A 15,633-nucleotide genomic window follows, 5' to 3' on the forward strand; every position below is an offset into this window, starting at 1 on the left:
AATGAATTGAATCTTAATTATAAATATGTGAAATAAATTCAACAAATTGTTTTGTAAAATTCTGAGTTTTGTTTTTTCTTGTTTCTGCTTGAAAGCAAAAATCAAAAAGGCATTTTTATTTCGTTTCATGTTCTTCTGTTGTGTGTGTGTGTGTGTGTTTTTTTTTGTATTGATTCTTTCAATTTACTAAATTATATTTGTTTTTATATATAAAGAGAGAAAATCAAAGGGGCAGATCAATTAAAATATGTGTAGACTATACAATTAAAAAGGAGACTTGTTTTTCAGGTTTTTTTTTGTTTGTTTCTTTTTCGATAAATGAAATTTAATCTTATGCATACACACAACATTTGTGGATAAATAAAAAGGAACGGAATGAAAAATAAAGAACAATTATATTATTTTTCGTGCTTTGCTTTTGTTTCACTTTTAAGCTTAAAACTAAACAAATTTGCGATTTGGGATAAAACAAGAGAGTAAAAGAGAATACAAAAAAATTTAGATCTTAGCTTGAAGCTATTTATAAACATTTTGGAAATGAGCGAGAAAACAAAAAGACATATATATGTAATATAATCATCATTATCGGCATTAACTCTATATCTCTTGATCTTTGCATTTTGCTTTTATCTCTCTTCCTCTGGCATTACATACATAATGTTTTTTTTCTTTTGTATATAATTTTTTGTCATATATATATATATGTATATATATATAACTAGTACATCTTGTGTTTTGTTTTGCAATTTTACTCCATTACATAATATAGTTTATATTTTATATATATATATATAATGCATTTCTGAACTCTCTTTTTCTCCATGATCCATTTGCCCCGCCATTGTGATCACCTCATTCTTTTTGCCGTTCGCAGCAATCCGATCTCCATTCACCATTTCTCGTTTGCTATTATCTAGTTAGTTAGTTAATAACTTTCCACTAATCAAATGTCTGAAGAAAGTAAAGAAACTTTGTTGAAAGTGTTCTGTGAGTTGAGGAGTCTTAAGTATTAAGTGGTATGCACATAGCGGGGGGGCGGCGTGTCTCATTTCTGGCGTGTGTGTGTTTGTGTCTGTGTTCTCGGCTATGTGTTGGTGTGTGTGTGTGTGCAATATATCATCATCATCAAAAAAAAAAAAAAAAAAAAGAAATAAACAAGGCGGGTCCACACGAATATTATTATGTGTTTTTTTTTTTTGTTTGTTGGTTTTCTATTAATTGTAGCTTGGCTCAAATTTATTCGACCACCTTCAATACCTTGCCAATGGCAATTGTTTTATCTACAAGAAAAAAAGAAAGAACATTTTATTCGGAACATGTTTTCTCAAATCAATTTATCAATAGATGTAGAATACTATTCAAAGGATAATCCTTTAATGCATAATTAATCAAATGTTTAGCTGTAAATATTCAACTAATCGAAAATATATTCAAGAGGAAGAATACACTTTAAATTTAGCAGATAGAAAAAAGGTATATTCTATTCAAATTGCTAATGGATTGGAATATTTGCAAGGATAATAATTAATAGATGCAATGTGTGAAATCTCAACATTGCAGAAGTTGTGAATTCTTGAATATAGAAAATATCTATCATAAATACAGCTAAACCATTCGATATGAAAGTTACAATTTCACCATAATGGCTAAATTGCCCGGAGTGATTCCACTTACTTTCATCTCTCAGTGTGAAGCGACCCATTTGTGCAAATAGTTTAAATTGTTCAAGGCAAATCATTCCGGAACATTCAATGCGCATAATTGCAACCTGATCCTGTTTAACGAATCTTGGACGTGTCTTTGATTTTTCACCAGTCTTCTTGTCCACCAAACAGATGAGGGCCTGAGGATCAAGAGTATCTATATTAGTATATTTTTCTTGTTGTTGTTTCTATTCAACTTACTTTTACTGTGACCTCTTCAGCGGCGCAGTGTATGTGCATGACAGCTGAATAACCCGCACAGATAATTGATTTGTGTTCTAAAATAACGACCTGAGCATCAAAGATTTTTCCCGTCTTAATGGGATTTGTGGCATCGCAGAGAACAAATCCAGGTGATACGTCCTCTTCCTCAATTCCCTGAAACACATGAGTTATGAAATATTTTAATACATTTAGTTTAATTAGTTTGCTTCGATTTTACTTACTTTCAGTTTAATCTTAACGTTTTCTCCAGGACCTACGGATGTGACTTCATAGTCGTCAGAGAATACTTGATCCACAGCCACTTGTGTCTAAAAAAATTGGAAGAAGATTAAAGTACATGACTGAAAGTACATTTCGTTTTATGCCTTACCCTGTTTGGCATAACAAGTAAATTCTGTCCTTTACGCGCAACTCCAGACTCAACTTTACCCATGACTACTGTGCCCATATCCTTATATTTATCGACAATTGGCATTATAAATGGACCATCCGATTTGCGGTTAAGTGAGGGCAGTTCATCGATAAATGGTATGAAGCCAGGCCCCCGATGCCAGGGGCAGAGGGACTCTGGCAGCTGTTCCTTCAGTCCATAGCCACTGAGGCCAGAGCAAGGCATGAAGGTTAGATCCTTGGCTGGATTGAAGCCCAGCTTTTTGAGGTATGGTAGTATCTTGTCTTTGCATTCGTTGTAACGCGTCTGATCCCAATTAACAGTGGGATCATCCATTTTGTTGACCAGCACAACCAGGTGCTTGACACCAGCCGTTTTGGCCAACATGGCGTGCTCTCGCGTCTGTCCGCCTCGATCGAAACCTGTCTCGAATTCACCCTTTCGCGCCGATATAACCAGCACAGCCAAATCTGCCTGCGCCGCTCCACCAATCATGTTTGGGACGAAACTCTTGTGTCCAGGGGCATCCAGAATGGTGAAATGTTTGCGATCCGTTTCGAAGAAGGCCCGACCCACTTCAACAGTTTTGCCCTTGTCTCGTTCCTCCTGGTTTGTATCCAATGCCCACGATAAATACCAACTTTCGCGAGACTTTTCGCGTGCCTCTCGCTCATATTTCTCCAATGTTCGTTTGTCTACCATGCCGGTGAGGGACATAATTTGTCCGCCAATTGTTGATTTGCCAGCATCTGTAATAGATCAAAAGGTAAGCAAAAAATTACTTAAAGGCCAAGGGAAGGGTATACTTACCAACATGTCCAATGAAAACAACATTCACATGTTCACGCTTGCTTCGATTCTCTTCAACTTTAACGACTTTCTTCTTGTTGGCTTTCGGCGTTGCCCCGCCCTCTGTAAATTCTGAATCTTCCACTTCCTCATCTTCGGGCGTTATAGCAGCATCATCTTCCACATCCCAGCTATCAGCAGGATCGGTTTCTAGTTTCAGAAAGTCAGCAGAAAATACAACATAAATAGAAAATAGGTAAACAATGTTCAAATGGGTTTTGTGTGAAAAAGTGCGAGTACTTTGAAAAGATATATACAATCCTGTTGTTGTTGTTATTATTGTTTATGCATGCCATTAACAAATGTATACAATTTATATTATAAAGTGTATAAAGTTACTTGAGATATCAGGTTGAAAATATGAAATCAGAGATACATGCAGAAATAAGTCGTTTCCAGAAATCTTTCTCATATTATCTTAAAGATTATACAAAAGAATCAGAAGACTACAACAAAGAAGTAACTAAATGTGCAATGTCTGTTCAAATGAAGATCTTTTAAACCTTCCTAAGTCATAGAAAGGTTTGTCGAAACTCTTGTGTTTTTAAAAAGATAAATTAAAGGAAAGATAAACCGAAACTAAAGATTAGTATTAAAACCCATTCAAAGTAATATTTCCGTTAAACGGTAACTGAAAATTATCTAAATATATGTAGGTAAGGTGAAAATATAAGTTAGATTGAATAAGTTAAGAATTGGGCAAAATTTCCATTTACATATTCTATATTTATTGGTTTTTCTTTCCAAAATGATTGGAAATTGGTAAATAGAGAATTTGGTTGAAACCAGTTTGAAAACAGAAATCTTAATAGACATTGATTCGTTTGGTTAAAACTAGTTCCGAAGTAAAATTTTACATAGAACGCGGAGCGAAGAGAAATATATACAAATACATATATGTATTTTATCGGTTCAAATGCCAAGTAACCCTGGTTAAGTGTTATCTAGGAAAACTTTATTAATGTGATTGTGGGTGGGGATGGGGGAGACGTTTGCACAAGTGTTGTTGCCTCCAGGTGAAGGGAAACCAATTAGCGCCAACAAGAAACTGAGTCATGTGCTGATTAAATGATATAAACAAATTGTCACAGAGTGCTAATAGAATCGTGCAAAATGCAGTCAAAAAAAATTAAAAGAAACAATATTTAAATTTACTATTTATACTGTCTATACTATACTGTCTATAGCTATATAGCTTGTAACCGTTAGTGTCATTCAAAATCGGTCTCAAAGAAGGAGCAGCAGCTATTGTTAACAAAGTTACAAGGGCAGATCAGCAGGGTTTAACTGAGATTTGTACTAACTTTGAAGAGATTTAACTTTTTTGGAATGAATATATCTGGAGCCGCCTCCTTTCATAATTTAAAACACACACAAAAATTTAAAAATAAGAAAAAAAAATGTTCTATGTAGCTCTACTGCCGGCCAGATCAGGCACAATTCACGAAAATTTCATTACTAGACACAATATACTGGGGCGGGCGATTTCAGCGACAGCGGCAACGTTGTCGTTGGCGTTGCCGCTTGCCAATGTACTACAACAACAAAAATCAAGTTCAAAGCGGTTTTAACCGCAAAGGAGCTGCAAAAAAGCGCCACCATTTGGGCCAAGCAAGCGATAACAACAACAATACCAATAACAACAATAGCTCATTTGTTAGGAAGCAAGGGAGAGAACGTGCGTTGAATGGAGCCATCTGACTGAGCGAGTAACATGGAGAGAGAGAGAGAGAGAAAGACAGTATAGCGAGAGGCTAAACTCCAATTTTTCGAAAGCAACGAGCGAATGATCGTGTAAGCCAAAAACGTAAACGTGTCAAAACATGTGGCTGCTGCTGTTGAGTGTTGTGTGTGTGGGGAGCACAGCAAAACAGCTGCTGCGTTGGCGTGGCCGGGTGAATGGCAAATATGCAAAAGGTTGCCAGAGATGAGCAACTTTTTGTCTCACATCAACTTAAAAATATTTCTTATCACTGCTTTCAATAGTATACTTATTATATTAGAAATTAGTAGCCACATAATCAATATCAACTTCAATAAGATAAAGCTGTCGTGTCTACCGCCTATTTCTTTATATGTATAAGCAATCACCTGTTGCAAGAAACCGAATAACAATATCATGAATAATAACTTGTTGATTGCCGAGTTGTTCCCAAATGATTATACATACAATTGTGCAACAGAAATTAAATATCTTTAACTATTTAATGTTGATTTTGTTTAAATATTTGGAGTTGCACTTGTAACATTGTAAATCACTTGCTCATCTCTAACAATGTGTGACGAGATTAAATTCGTCGACATTGTTTTTTTTTTTTTTGTTTTAGGCGACACGAAGGCGTTAAAAAGAGAGATGGGGAATGCGTTTGGACAACAACTACAACAGTTCAATGAAAATTGGCCACTAACAATCACATCGCCTTAACGCAATATAAAAACTAGCTAACACATGCGATTTGTCGACACTGCATTTCAAAAATTGAGGTTATGTTTATGAACTGCCACCAACAGGAGGAGAGAATAAGTGAAAGACGTTAATATTTTTAGGTAGTTAGTTAGAATAGATGTGGGGGCGGGGGGCTAGGTGAAAGCTCTGACAGGCCAAAGGCAAAAATTGTCTTTGTTACACAGAATTATAGGGTATGGGTGGGAGAGTAGGGGGCGGCAAAGCACATGCAAACGCAAGACACATAACTGTAAATATACATATGCATGTATGGAAGTGTACGTGTGAGTGGGAAAGTTCAATGAGCCCGCAACCCGCCCCCCGACACTCCTTTTACCATTGTTAGTAATTTTATCCGTTGATGAGTTTATGCTTTCGATAATGGGCGCTGTAGTTAATGAAGGCGTGGCAGCTGCTGCTGCTGCCATTGGCGAACCTGGTTGGGCTGGTGATTCTGATGCGGATGCAGATGCCGATTCGGCGACACCGCCTCCTCCTCCGCCTGCCGCTTGCAATGCATTTGTTGCTGATCCAGCAGATCCTGTGGAATCTGGCGTTGAGGCTGGTGTGGCTGATCCTGAAGCTGCTGTCGTGTTCGTTGTTGTTTGCTCCTCAGGGGCGGCAGCAGCAGCAGCGGTAGGCGGCGTCGGCGGCGGCGCTTCGTCGTCTGCTTGTACTGCTGCTGCTGCTGGCGTTGTCACAGCGCTGCTGTAGTTGAAGCTGGGAACAAATTCCACCGCATTCACATTGAGTGTGGAGAATTTTGTTGAAATATCCGTATTTTCCTGAGCGGCCATTTCGTTTCTTCTCTTCTTTCTTTTTTCACTTTTTCACACGACGGCAACGGCAACGTCAACGACACACTTTCGCCTCCTTCAACTGACACTCACAACTGCACGCGGTCACCAAAGCGAGAGACAGAGACAGATTGATATCACGTTTGGCAGTAACTTGAGGGGGAAGCCAGACTCTACTGTATTTGTTTTTTAATTTATAATTTTTCACAAATACTTTTCTCGCTTTTCTATTATCCTAAATAATATTATTGTTGGCAATAAACCATAAACATCCCGGCCCACTTGGGGTTCGATTATTTTTCATACCACTGCGCTGCGATAACTTTTTCTTATGCTTGACACAGCTTTTCGCCAAATTCCAGTGGCTCCCTACTACGAAATATGGTGTGTTTTGTCTATTGTTTGACAATTATTGACTTTTTAATTATTGGAAATTGTTTGATTTGTTATTTATTGGCAAAACTTGCTAATTACTTTCTGCACGTTTATAGCGCCACGCATGGACAAGGCCAAGGTAATCGGTTATCGATACTAGAGGTGGGAGTGTGAAGTCTTTCAAGAAATAATGAGCAGTTACCTCTGTGGTTTTCCCTTTCAAATGTAAATACTTCAATGTTTAATAAATATTTAAAAATACACAATACACGCTCATTAACTTTTGTCTATATACAGGAACATATTTTTGCGAATAACCTTGAAGTTCACACTTTTTTGTAAGATTCCAATTATCTACAAAGTCTGTTAAATGCTCATGTAGTATCGATTGTTAGTAATAAGTATCGATTGTTAGCGATAAGTCCTCGATAGGTTGAGAGACGGCGTCTCTCTTCTCTTCCGGCGACGCAACGAGCAAGTTGCATCTGCGCAGAAAAATTAAAGATAAAATCCAAGAAATACCAATTAATCGTTATTATTTTCACCCAATAAATAGGTGTTTACATTTTCTACCTTTTAGAATAAACTGGCACTACAAGTCACAAGAAATATATTTATTTTAAAACATTTATTGTTTTTACAATCGCACTCATAATTCTAGTTGTCGATAGGCGATAATCTTGCCATAAATTTGGTCACACTTTGGTCAACTCCGTTGCTGTTCAACACTATCAGTGAGAAAATTTTCATTGTCAACTCGTGTGCAACGCTTTAATTCTGTCCAGTGCCAAATTGGAGTTTGAAAAGAAAAAAATTATTTTGTGGAAAACCTCGCAATCAACCAACACAACTATGAGTATCAGTGGTAGTGGTGGTGGTGCGGGTGGTGCACGTCCGCCGCCAAGGATTGATGGCATGGTGTCGCTGAAGGCAAGTAACACTTAAAAAGAAAGTGGAGAAAAAGTACAGTTAGATAACCTTAAAAAAATCAAAAAAATTCTTTTTCAGGTTGACAATCTCACATATCGAACCACCCCTGAGGATTTGCGACGAGTTTTTGAACGTTGTGGTGAGGTTGGTGATATTTACATACCAAGAGACCGCTATACACGTGAGAGCCGCGGTTTTGCCTTTGTGCGGTAAGTAGAAGTCGGCGGGAAAAGTGAGGTTATGTACCATTTGGGCATTGCTCTGGAAGGAAAACCATTCTTTAATTGCTTCTTATCCAGCATGTAATGTCAAAATGCCCTAGATAAAAGCGTGTTCACTTGCAACTGTTGCCCACCCAAAACCCTGCTGGCCAACATACTGTGCAATACCACATAAGTACAAGATTACCTACTGAGGCATCTTTCCCTTTTCTTTAAGAAGCGGAATCTCGTATTTCATTAAGGATTCTGTTTAGGGAAAGCTGCCAGAATAAATGCCTTCACTTGCAACTGTTGCCCACCCAAAACCCTGCTGGCCAACATACTGTGTAAAACTACATTAGCATAGTATTAAGATTGAAAACCCTGTTTAGTTGGGTCGATAGGTTTTACCGCTTCAGACTTTAATATATTAATGAATTATTCTTTTTCCCCATCTTAGCTTTTATGACAAACGCGATGCTGAGGATGCACTAGAAGCCATGGATGGTCGCATGTTGGATGGCAGGGAGTTGCGCGTTCAGATGGCCCGCTATGGTCGTCCATCGTCGCCAACGCGTCGCAATAGCGGCAATGGTCGTCGTGGCAATGGGCCTGGTGGCGGAGGTGGTCGCGGACGCGGTGGTGGCGGTGGACGTTCACGTTCCCGTTCCCCAATTAATCGTCGTCGTTCCCGTTCGCCTCGTCGTCGTTCATCATACTCACGTTCCCGTTCAGGCAGCCGTTCACCCGAACGCCGCAGCAAGTTCTCACGCAGTCCAATGCGTGGTGATAGCCGCAATGGTGTAGGCGGAGGAATTGGTGTGGGTAATTCACGTAGTCGTAGTCGCTCGTAGGTGGCTTCCGCCAACTTGTGCAAAGAAACGTTCCAGATAAACCAAGGCGTGGTAAGTTGTTAAAGAAAGGAACTCAGATGTTCCTTATTATTATCTTTTTTGGTTTTCTTGCAGATATTTCGCGCTGACAAGGCTTAATTCGCTGCTCCAGCTTCTCATCAATCATCATAATGCTGTACCAGAACAGCAGGTATAAAAAAAACGAAAAAAACAATGAAGATTATACACAACACACACCTAATATCTTACACCTCCTATCCACCCACAAATACACACACACACACACAACTATCTATAGTTATTTTAAGTTTTGGCTGAGGAAAAGAAAACAAAACAGCAGATTAAGATAATGTTCAATCTACTGTTTTCTCTTTCTTTTTTTTTGTTCTTAATTTCATATACCAAATCCCTATCCCTACACAAAGGTAAAGCTTAGGATTAGCTTTTAGTTACTCATTTTTTTTTCTATGTAGAAAAGAATCAACGCTTTTTCGACTCTTTTTGTTTTTTTTTAAACAAAACATTTACAAGAAACAAAAAAAATAAAAGAAAAACTCAACAAACAAGTTAAATTATAGTAGAACAGGAATTATTAACAGCAGGGGACCCTCTACTTTCTTTTTTCTTTAATTTCTTTTTTTTTTTTTTGTGACCATCTTTCGTTCGTTTGTCGTTTCGTTCTTTGTGTCTTTTATCAAAATATTTCAATTGTTAACAAATTTTATTAACCAGCTTCTTTTACCATCCATTTACATATTTATTATATATGCAGGGTGTAAGGCGGCTGGTTGTTTGCTGTGCCGAGTGAAAAAAAAGATTGAATAATTGATTATGATAAAAAAAGAGGCAAGGAGAGAGGCAGAGAAGGATGATGAGGAGAAGGTGCAGTTCAGGTGGAGGAATCAGAGGAGCAGAGAGCAGAGCATTATCTTCAAAACAAATTTACAAAAAAAAAAAAAACACACGAGAGCGGAACATCGCTGCGATGCTGCGCTGCTGCTGCTGTTAAAAAAAAAAAGAAAATTAAGTTGCTGTTTAGTTGCTGTAACTTCGCTAATATCTACTGTTGCTGTTGTTGCTGCTGCTGCTGCTATACTCGATCCCCTCCTACTACTACTACTACTACTACTACTATAATACATAGTTTGCTGTTTGCCGTTCAACGTGCGCTGTTTGGCTGCTGTTTCCGGCTGTTTCTTCTCTCACGTTATTCGCTGGGTGTCTGGCTGCTGTGCTGCCACTGTTTTTTCATACAGTGTCTCGTCTTCTGTAGTTCCCGTAACTCTCATCTCTCTCTGGGTGTTTTGGCGGTTGGTGGGTGCGTAAACTTTTTCAATTTGCAGCCATCTTTAGCATCCAACGGGTCTTCCAAACAATATACTCGGATAAAGGACCTTGCCAAGATAGACCTGGTAGGATGCTCTTCAGGAAGCTTTCTAGGGTAAGTGTATTGCAAATACTGACAACTAATTATATGAAGGCTTCATTTTCAGTCCTAAGTAAACAAAAAAAAATCTATATTTTAAAACATTTATCTAATAAAAAATACATTTTTTAAAATATTGGCCTTATTATTGGTTGCAAATGTGGTGAAAAACAGAATTTGAGGGATTGCATCTAAAAGTTATAAACTCAAAATGACTTAACTGATAACTCATAAAATTTTAATGTATGTACATATGTACATATATAGAATCTCTAAAACTCAATTTTAGAACACAAGTTGGGGAAGTTTCCTAAATTTCATTTTGACGGAAAAGATTCCAAATTGAAGCCGTTTCCGGGTCAACTGGCAGGACAGTAGGCTGGGAATTTATTGACAAAACTTTAGTCTAACTTGGCAACCAAATTGAAATTACTTTGTAACCTGCCTCACTGCCTTATATACGGAAATATATTAGTTTTCGCCCATTTCATTCCTTTTCTACATCGGTGTGGACAAAATTCTAAGAGATTTATTTTTGCGATTAACAAATCATGATTAAATACGAGGGAATCACCGTGCGCAATGTATCCTATGAGCCGGATCTTAGTCAGGAGGGTACTTACATTTGCCCTATGCCCAAACCGCCGCCGCCATCGTCTTTTGTGGACACTGGCACTTGGCATGGCCACCTGAAGCCATTCGAGCGTCTGTACTATCATCAGACAATGAATTCGGTGCGCTATAGCAAACGTTATCGTGGCAATCCTCACATACCTAAGGATTCCTTGGATTTTCAATTGCAATCGCGTTACGATCATGGACGTGAAGCGTTCCCCGAGAAAATAGATTCGGTCCTGCAGAGGGATACCTGCTCGGCGGTGACCAGTTGGTCAGCACCAGGCGCAAAGGGCGAAAGTGGTGCCAAAGTGAAGTCCTTCCGTGTCCTACGCAACACACGTGTGGTTCTTAAACAAATGGAAGATAAACTGGGTCATCCTTTGCGTATAGGTAAGTATAAAGGAATCGGGAAATAATAAATCTCAAACTAAAGTTCATATCGAGGGATTTCGATATATTTATTTAACGATTGCTTCTCTCTTGTTTAAGGTGGCTGTAAGGAAAAGATCCATCCACATAGTGTCAAGCTCATCTGTAGTGGCGTCCACAATCAATTGGTCAACAATGGCTTTTCTCGCCAAACATCGGATGGCAATTTCTTCCGTTACTAAAACACAATTGGATGATATCGTTTGCTTGGTATTCTTAATAAATAACATTCAAATTAGTCAATTAATTGTCCAGTTTGACTTGCTTGGCCTCTGTTTCCTCCTCCCCTGGCACAATCTCGTCATTCGATTCGTCCTTGCGCCGTTGTTTTTTGTTCTGATTGCGATAGCTTTTGGGCAGTTTATTTTCGCCAACCCTTAATTGGAAGATAATTAATGAATTAAATAAATAAAAAGGATTACTCTTTATGCTTACATAATAGTGGCTTTGGTTCCCGGTCCCCAGTGTGGTGTAGGATTCTCCTGGAAGCGTGATAAGGCCTGCAGTCTACTTTTGGGATTGGCATCGATGTGAAGTCGATCGAATTCATAATCCTTGGAGCAGGGCTGTGACAGTATGGCCTTCAAGGGGGTTCCCTCGATCATGCGCTCTGGCCTAACTGGATGTCGTTTGCTCCAGCTGCGCAGGATATCCCACAGAACTGATGGCGGAGCATCTGTTTTCAGGGAATTCTTTGAGGCATGTGAATACGAAACGCGATATCCACTATGTAAAAGAGCGGAACGGAACTTAAGCATGGGAACAATTTCCAACTTCAAGACACAGCAAAGCTTATCGGGTGTATAGTATAGAGGAACATCAGGCAGCTCCTCCTGCACCATACTGAGCACACCGACGATTCGCCTTTGAGTGGTTAGGTCACATAATGGCTTCTGCTTCACTGCATCCAGAAGATTGGCCACGAATTCCAAATTGTGTATGGGGGCAGACCATATGGGACCGCCCATATGATGTCTGTGGCCACAATTGCTACACTGCGAATTCACCTGTGGTCCAGTCGGTATGCCAAATTTCAATTGTTGGGGATTTCCTTTGGTGGGATTCGGTTTGGTTATGCCCAGCGGTTGTAAGGCAAAACTCTCACAGCCCGTGCATTGGAAGAGCCAGGATTGTTTGCTCATGGAAAGTTTGCATTGCGCCTGACCCACTCGTACTCGCAGAAATATCCGGATATAAAAATCCACCGATACACTTAGCAATGGTTCTATATACTTGCCATGCCTATTCGCATGTCCTTCAATGCAATGGAGGAGTATGCGTAAGGCCATTTCATGGCAACATTTCATTCGTAGGGGAACTGATCCATATTTCACATAACAAGCTTCGGGAGCATTGCCAGCCAATACGGCCATATCGGTGGCTGTCACCAGGAGTAGGCCACCATCGTTGAGACATTGTATAGCGCCGTCTAGAAAACGATTTGGGCAGCCATAGGGATCCAGATCAATCACATCAAAGCGTTTTTCTGGCACGGAAGACATATACATCAGGGTCCTAAACAGAAAAAGGGTTAAAATACGTTTAACAAGGCGAAGTCTGGCTCTTACATGGCATCCGCATGACTTGGTTGTATCAATTGGTCAACCTTGTTGTGCTTAATATTCGTTTGAATGGATTCTACGGCCTGCCTGGACAAATCATTGGCTATAATTTCGCGTACTCCAGCTATTTCCTGGGCATATCGTATGCTACGCAATCCAGTGGCAGCCAAGGCTTCCAATATCCGTAAGCCGTCGTCATAACGGGTTCCCGCCATATATGTTATCGCTTTCTCTGAGGATTCATTTGTTTCGCTCTGCTGTTTTCGCTTCTTTTTCGCCTCCTTCTCTAGGCGCTCTCGCGCCAATATTTGGGAGTACACATTGAGCACAGATATGCTCAAGTCACGATTGAATTCCTGAACTGGATTGTAAAAGACATTTCCTCCGGACACAATTTCAGCATTTCGTTCCCGTATAACATTTTCATTTGGGTTCTCGGCAATGTCCTGGAAATTTTGTTTTTTAGCTTATTACTTATGTGGAATCATTATAACTACCTGTTGCTGCTTTGGATCCTGCTTCTTTTCCTCATTTTGACAGTCCTCCACTTCCATTTAAATGCCGCAAAAAAACCAAAACAAACGAACACGTGTAAGACAGAGTTGCCGGACCGGACCGAAAAATAGTAGCCCAAAAATAGTGGATCAAATACAGGGAGTCGAGCTCCCACTATTTGATATACTATTTTATGGCTCCCTCCCACCAAGCTATCAAAAGCTTGATTGAAATTAAAAAAAAATGTAAAACTTTTCGTTAAATTATGTCATCATTTCATTATTTGTTCCCGCATATTGATCAGAGGTTGGTAAATGTTTACTATTACTACTCGGGCCCAAAACGCGCTTAAACTACATAATTTTGGTATCAAACGAAAGAGTAGTTTTTGTGTAATTAACAAAAGAAAATTGAGTTTTTTAGCGGTATTTTTCACAAATTTAAAGCGCCAAATATCACTGTAGTGTGACCAAATGTTAATAACGAAATATTATCATAAATTTACGCACAAAATTGCATATAGATCATAGATCATATGGTATCATTCACCGAAAATAACACCTCAGCTATTTCATTTCATAATAAGCTAGATCTAGCTTGAAATATGCTGATATGACAGCACTGCTTCCCACTATTTGTATTACTGTTGTATTGTTGTTTTTGTTGTCAAGCAGGAAGGTTGTGTTGGTGCTGTCAAATAAATAAAACGGAAAAAGGGAAGAGGACAGGCAAACAAAGATAAGAAATTTTGTACTTTTATAAATAAATTAAAATAATCAGAGACAATGACCGATTTGCGGAACAATGAAATGGACAGCGACTTGGACCAGCAAAACTATTCGCTAAATAGCAATGCGGATCCCAAGAATATGCAGGAATTGACCATCTATGTGAGTTTTTTTATGCTTTGCTTTGTGGTAGAATCTTTTGGAGTATTGTAAATATTGTTCCGCCGTGCTTAGGTACAAAATCTTTTGCAGAATGTTCAGGATAAGTTCCAGACCATGTCCGACCAGATAATCACCCGGATCGATGATATGGGCACCCGTATCGATGATCTGGAGAAGAGTATTGCCGATTTGATGAATCAAGCCGGCATCGAAGGCCAGGGGCAGCTGCCAGAGAAATGAGAGGAGGATGACCAAAGCAGGGCGTGTCTGCGCCCCAACTATAAACTATCTTTATATAGTATATATCTCACACACACACATCGAAACACCCAACTAATTGGCACCCATTTACAATTCCGGATTTGCACACCATTCATTTTTGGCAATTGCTCTCAAACTGTCGACCAGTCACCATATTTTGCTCATTTAATTTAATTTAAGTGATTAATTTTTAAGTAATATAATTGAGTTTCCAGTTTGTCGTTTAGACACTAGTGAGGCAAACAAATTTGGAATTATTTGCCTTAGGGTTTTTATTATAAATTATAATTAAAGAATTAATTTTGTGAATTGTAAAAAAAATCGAGTTCCTGTCAAACTGTAATGCAGATGTCAAGCTGTAGAACTTCGATCAAACAATGTTTAACCATGGACACGAGTGGGTGGGTGGGTCTTGGAGGTTCCACTTGACTTGCTTCCGTTATGACTTTGTTTATTTAGGACAAATAATGTGTGTGTGTGTGTTTATGCTATTAATGAATTGCTTATGCTAATTTTAAATTCGATTTACCTTAATCATCGTCGATATTTGCTTGTTTCTTACTTTTATTGGATTGATTTGAAAATATGGAGAGAAGGAATTCATATCTAGGTGAATGATATATATTGAGAGATACATATCTTGAGTATCAAAAATGAAGATCTGTCTAGTGTTTACGCTTTACTAAAAAATGTTTCCTAATCCTAGGTATAAATTGAGCAGGAAACAGTGAAATTGGTGAAGAAAATGTTAAATACATTTAATATATCAAGCTTAGGAGTTGTTTATTTAGGCATATTACTCAATGATAACGTAGGATTTAGAGTATATAGAGTATATAAAAAATGTATAGTCAATTTCCAAACTATGCGAAGTCTTCACAGCATCATCTTTAATTCAGTCAATTAATAGTGTTCAGAAGGATTAATTGCTTCTACGAAAGTAATATAATAAAGATAGTAGGCGATACGGTTGATCAAAGAAGTTTGAATGTGTATATAAGATAAACACCTCCAAATCAGAGTTTTATTTAAAAGTTCTGATAGCTGATTGAAATATCTATTATATACCTATTTGTAAAACCATTTTCCATTGGAATGAGTGTCCATAAAGCTGTAAATGTTGTCAAACTGCAGCGATACAGTTTTAGTTGCTTCTCTTCTATCTTCTTCGATCTAACAAAG

General features: G+C 38.5%; 5 protein-coding genes across 9 annotated transcripts; 3 read left to right on the forward strand and 2 right to left on the reverse strand.

The window, feature by feature from the left end:
* Window positions 1–59: 59 nt before the first annotated feature.
* eRF3 (eukaryotic translation release factor 3) lies at window positions 60–6,935 on the reverse strand. Of its 3 annotated transcripts, none has more exons than XM_068294285.1 (7): window positions 5,952–6,935; window positions 3,130–3,318; window positions 2,299–3,068; window positions 2,150–2,236; window positions 1,905–2,081; window positions 1,675–1,843; window positions 60–1,280 (listed from the first exon to the last, which is right to left on the reverse strand). In XM_068294285.1, the coding sequence occupies exons 1-7, from the start codon at window positions 6,409–6,411 to the stop codon at window positions 1,237–1,239; spliced, it is 1,896 nt and encodes a 631-aa protein (XP_068150386.1). In that variant the 5' UTR covers window positions 6,412–6,935; the 3' UTR covers window positions 60–1,236. The 3 variants fall into 3 exon arrangements, with proteins under 3 accessions (XP_068150386.1, XP_068150387.1, XP_068150388.1); XM_068294286.1 differs by having other exon boundaries at window positions 6,051–6,932; XM_068294287.1 differs by lacking the exon at window positions 5,952–6,935 and adding an exon at window positions 4,473–4,542.
* A 287-nt stretch (window positions 6,936–7,222) lies between these two features.
* SC35 (SR family splicing factor SC35) lies at window positions 7,223–10,330 on the forward strand. 2 transcript variants are annotated; one of them, XM_068295340.1, is made up of 5 exons: window positions 7,223–7,342; window positions 7,448–7,716; window positions 7,795–7,925; window positions 8,377–8,821; window positions 8,885–9,342. In XM_068295340.1, exons 2-4 carry the CDS (start codon window positions 7,639–7,641, stop codon window positions 8,768–8,770), a joined length of 603 nt encoding a protein of 200 aa, XP_068151441.1. In that variant the 5' UTR covers window positions 7,223–7,342; window positions 7,448–7,638; the 3' UTR covers window positions 8,771–8,821; window positions 8,885–9,342. The 2 variants fall into 2 exon arrangements, with proteins under 2 accessions (XP_068151441.1, XP_068151442.1); XM_068295341.1 differs by adding an exon at window positions 9,543–10,330 and having other exon boundaries at window positions 7,258–7,716; window positions 8,885–8,960.
* Window positions 10,331–10,504: 174 nt separating this feature from the next.
* Window positions 10,505–11,490, forward strand: LOC137580361 (uncharacterized). The gene is made up of 2 exons (XM_068294369.1): window positions 10,505–11,204; window positions 11,304–11,490. Exons 1-2 carry the CDS (start codon window positions 10,748–10,750, stop codon window positions 11,423–11,425), a joined length of 579 nt encoding a protein of 192 aa, XP_068150470.1. The 5' UTR covers window positions 10,505–10,747; the 3' UTR covers window positions 11,426–11,490.
* On the reverse strand, window positions 11,243–13,426 carry Trm1 (tRNA methyltransferase 1). The gene is made up of 4 exons (XM_068294368.1): window positions 13,303–13,426; window positions 12,812–13,251; window positions 11,679–12,758; window positions 11,243–11,619 (listed from the first exon to the last, which is right to left on the reverse strand). Exons 1-4 carry the CDS (start codon window positions 13,357–13,359, stop codon window positions 11,487–11,489), a joined length of 1,710 nt encoding a protein of 569 aa, XP_068150469.1. The 5' UTR covers window positions 13,360–13,426; the 3' UTR covers window positions 11,243–11,486.
* A 527-nt stretch (window positions 13,427–13,953) lies between these two features.
* On the forward strand, window positions 13,954–14,772 carry LOC137580921 (heat shock factor-binding protein 1). Of its 2 annotated transcripts, none has more exons than XM_068295070.1 (2): window positions 13,954–14,190; window positions 14,281–14,772. In XM_068295070.1, exons 1-2 carry the CDS (start codon window positions 14,086–14,088, stop codon window positions 14,428–14,430), a joined length of 255 nt encoding a protein of 84 aa, XP_068151171.1. In that variant the 5' UTR covers window positions 13,954–14,085; the 3' UTR covers window positions 14,431–14,772. The 2 variants fall into 2 exon arrangements, with proteins under 2 accessions (XP_068151171.1, XP_068151170.1); XM_068295069.1 differs by having other exon boundaries at window positions 13,960–14,190; window positions 14,263–14,772.
* The last annotated feature ends 861 nt before the right edge of the window (window positions 14,773–15,633 follow it).

The sequence above is a fragment of the Drosophila tropicalis genome, unplaced genomic scaffold (genome assembly GCF_018151085.1).
Source record: "Drosophila tropicalis isolate 14030-0801.00 unplaced genomic scaffold, ASM1815108v1 contig_845, whole genome shotgun sequence".
Taxonomy (NCBI): domain Eukaryota; kingdom Metazoa; phylum Arthropoda; class Insecta; order Diptera; family Drosophilidae; genus Drosophila; species Drosophila tropicalis.